The following is a 4,360-nucleotide window of genomic DNA, read 5'->3' as shown; positions in this document are numbered from 1 at the left end:
GTGATTTTTAATTTATGATTTATACAAATTAATGTAATATTTAATAATAATAAAAGATGATCAAAAAAATGTTGTTTAATTCTTAATAATTGAATAGTTTCGTAACAACAATGATTTTTTAAATTAATTTTCGTATTTTTAATTAATATGTAAGCTATGATATTTTTATACAAAATTATATTCACACAATAACAAATAATATTATTTTTACATTTATATTATCAATTTACAAATAAGATTACATGTTAATCAATTGATGTATTTTAAAAAATTTACAAACATGCATATAAACTCACATATATATACATGTAAGGATTAAACGATTTAACTTTTAAATAAGTAAATGTATTTATTAATATAAATATTAAAAATAATTTCAAATTGAATATGTTATATATGTCAATTAATTATTGGTTCAAAGAAATTAATAAAAAATCACATGTTATAGTTAAGTACAAAATTTATAAAATTATATAAAAAAAATCTACAAAAGTCTATAAAAATCTTGCAAAAAAGTCTACATAAATCCACATAAATCTGTTTATAAATCTGTGAGATTCCATAAAAGTCAATAAAAATTTATCAAATCCATAAAAGTCTATAATTTAAAAAAGTCATTAAAAATCATCAAAACTCTGAATTGAATACACCCCACTTAATTGAGCTGAGTTTCTAATTTATTTGAATATTTTGTAAACTCGTAATTAAGTAGATCACCTTGTTGAGTTCTTTATTAGATAGTATTTACAATTGATTAACCATGTAAACCCACAGAATATTTCCAACAACATAACCTAGTCACCAGTCCAAAAATATTTAACATGATACTCATTATCCATCTGCATTAATTGAAATTTACTCAGTCAACCTCGACCAATGCAACCTGATTCTAAAGAGCTGATAGTTTCATATAGGCAACAACCCCTATTGTCAACCAAAGAGAAGATTAAAAAAAAAGAGAGAATAAAACATGCAATAAAAAAAAAAAAAAGTAAATGGATAGTTTACATGGATAGAAATCATATTATGTTGGAGTAAGCGAGCATTGAGAATAGAATGAGACGGCAAATGCTTACGCGGGGATGAGGACACAAAGGCGGAGGCGCAAGAGAATGAGAATGAGAATGAGAATGAGAAATGAGAGGCCGTGATATAAGAGAATGCGAAGATTTTGTGGGAGTGAAATTTGGGGAAGCTGTTTGAAATAGCAGCTCTACCAAACACACTTTGGTTCTACTTCAAAGACCATCTTAAACATATTCTCAATTAACGCACTAATATTAAATAACTTCCTATGAGATACAGTTCAAAACCATTCAAACATTTGTCAAAATCTCTGAACTGGAGAAACTAAAAATCCCAATCAAATGTGGCAACTAGAATGTTAACGAGAGATAAAATAGAAACAAAATACGTATACTGTAAACACAAGTAGCCCAAAAACTTAAGCAGCCAATACCAGTTCATCTTCTAAGAAATTTACACCATATATATTCTAGCGTTCCAACGACGTATTAAATGTTGGCATATATTTTGGAAACAGCCCTACCAACAAAAAAACACAATTCATTTGGTCTGCATTCATATAATAAGGCCGTATTTGATTAACATTTGACATCATGCCATTTCTTAAATCTGTATTTTTTTTATCATATCTCGGTATTAATTTTTTATTGCCATAGGTACCAAACAATAAACTAATTAACAAAGGCTACTATTTAAGTAGTCCCTTCACATTTCTACAACTCTATAGATCAAATACTCTAGCAGCCTTAATAAGTAAAGACAACACAACTACTTTTATCTATATCTATGCACATCAAATTTATCTTCTTTCTAACCAGCATAGAAGTATTATGCATTCCCCAATTTTATGATGAGTTAAGGCATAACCAAAAGATTACAGTTGTTATAGTCTCGTCTAAAAGGAAACCAACAAAATTGTATGACAGTCAAATGCATGTGTATCAAGGAAAAAGCTTTCGATGCCAAAAAAGCAAATAAAACAAGTGAATGATGATGCTACAGAACTTATCGTTAATCCAGGACAAAGAGCAAATACAATAAAAACTTTAATATCTTGATATTTGTTTCATGTGACAATTCCAATTAGAAAACCGTTTCTTACAGAGTACAAATAACTAATAATAGAATTGCAGATGGAATGGGCAAATCATCAGGGTGACCTGGAGTCCTCGCTAACAGAAGGGGATCTGGAAGCTACACTGTTATCTCTTCCCAATCTAGAAAGACTCCTGCCACCTTTAGGAGTATTCAATCCAGGGCTTCCACTGCGATAACTGGCTCTCAAAGATTCATCAACCGATCGAGAAGACTTGGCAATGGCATTCCTCATAAATTTCTGGGCAGCAGGTGAAAGTACACGCGCGCTTGGACTCACACTTCCACCTTTGACTGGGGAAGGCAATGGTGGTTTCTGATACATCTTTGACCTCTCCCTGAGTTTCCTTGCAGCCTCCCTTGACAAAGAGTGTGCCTTAACATCCCTTGAAGGAGGCATCGGAATCTTGAATTGCGGACCATTCCCACTACCCCCAATATCAATAGGTGTTTCCTCTGGCTCTAATCTCAATGGTGTCCCCTCAATCTCTCCCCAGGTTATGAATGGTGACTCGTCCAATCCAGGAGCAGGCGATGGTGTTTTCAAGAAACTATAACCGTTGTCTGCTTTCTTCTCAGACTCAACATAAAACCTGCTCGGGGTTTTCCTCAAATCATCCAAATCATACTTCTTCACCTTATCACTGTCTCTACTGGACATAGGAACCGGGGTCGCCCCAGCTACAGGGGTATAAAGCATGGTAAAATTGTCTTCATTTGGCAAGGAAGTATAATCAGCAGTTTTCACTTGGAAACGCGTATTTGACCTGTTGATCTCCTTAGTCATACCCTTCAACCTCAGTGCTCTTTCCTCCGGAGTCAAAGGGACCTCCCCTCTGTCAGCTGGATGATACATAAGTAAATTCTTGGCCGTGTATTTCCAACCTTCCAACGTGCTCACTGGCTGATCCGATGTGCCATACCCATCAGTGCTAGTTTTCTCCCGTTTGTTTTCATCCTCAATCAAATTATTCTCCTGATCACCCTCGGTTTTTTGTCCTTCCAACAAGTATTCATACTTTTCCTCCCTCTTCCTATTAACTTTCTCCATAATCCTCAAAAAGCTCTCATTATCCTCACTTGTGTACTTCCGAAAGAACTCATCAAGTGGCAAAGAAACATCCACTCCACCCTCTCCCTCAACAAAACCATCGCGTTCATCATTAACAACATCCTCCTTGCGCTCACTGTTAGCGTAGGGAGTAACAGATGAGTTCCGGAAAAAGGACGAACCTGGCGTGGCAGTGCGGAGGGACACGTCAGATGTCGAGGGTTCTCCACCTTTTCTCCTTCGGCGGCGCTCAAGAATCTTGAGCTGGGCATCGCGGATAAGCACGGGGTCCTGTGAGCGAATAGCCTGCAGCCAGTCGAGGCGATCCCGCAATTTGGGTATGTCTGGGAAGAAATCTCGCTCAATGATCTTCTCGATGGCGGCTACATAGGTGTCCTCATCTAGAACCGTGGAGCTGCGCAACCGCTTGCGGATGCGTAAATTCGAAGACGCGGAAACAAGTGAATTATCAGGGTTAGGGTTATGACCGGAAGGCGCCGGCGAAGGGGTGGAGATGTGGCGAGGAGAGTGGCCTGGCGATAACAACATGATCACTGGCTTTACTATTCACGGATTTGGGAAGAATCTAGAGGTCGGGCGGATGAATTAGGGTTCTGGAATTGGGGGAAAAAGTGGGAAATCAAAAGCTAAGAAGCATCATGGATGTTCCATGTTTTTATGTGTACGCTTTTATAAATATGATAAACATTGGAATACCGACATAGAAAAGGACCAACGCCTGATCTTCGAAATATATTCAGTCAAAAATAGATTTCTTGTGAAATAATTTCAATAATTTTTATCTGTAAGACGAGTCAATCTTACCGATATTTACAATAAAAAATAATACTCTTAGTATAAAAAATAATTTTTTTTATGGATGACCAAAATAAGATATTCGTCTCATAAGAAAATGACATGTGAGATCGTCTCACATAAATTTTTGTGTTCCGAGTCAAACTACAATAAATTAGCTTTGAAGTCTAAATTTTTCCTACAAAGTTGGTCCGTTTGGACAAGTACTCTAAAACATATTTTTATGTTTTATAAATGAAAAATGTTTTTGGGCAATATTTTAATAAAAAGTTTATGGAAATGTTTTTTAAAGAATGGTAAAAGATTTTTTTAAAAAAAAACAAGGGTCAAAAGTGGGTCAAACATGTAAAAACCGGGTCAATGTGTAAATGG

At 35.5% G+C, this 4,360-nt stretch overlaps 1 protein-coding gene across 1 annotated transcript; it reads right to left on the bottom strand.

Annotated features, from left to right (window-relative positions):
* Window positions 1–2,050: 2,050 nt before the first annotated feature.
* On the bottom strand, window positions 2,051–3,842 carry LOC140812358 (uncharacterized). The gene has a single exon (XM_073170602.1). It carries the CDS (start codon window positions 3,719–3,721, stop codon window positions 2,177–2,179), a length of 1,545 nt encoding a protein of 514 aa, XP_073026703.1. The 5' UTR covers window positions 3,722–3,842; the 3' UTR covers window positions 2,051–2,176.
* Window positions 3,843–4,360: the final 518 nt, after the last annotated feature.

The sequence above is a fragment of the Primulina eburnea genome, chromosome 14, assembly GCF_022965805.1.
Source record: "Primulina eburnea isolate SZY01 chromosome 14, ASM2296580v1, whole genome shotgun sequence".
In the NCBI taxonomy this organism is placed as follows: Eukaryota; Viridiplantae; Streptophyta; class Magnoliopsida; order Lamiales; family Gesneriaceae; genus Primulina; species Primulina eburnea.
Note: the sequence above shows the minus strand (reverse complement) of the source record. Positions and strands in the feature narration are given on the sequence as shown.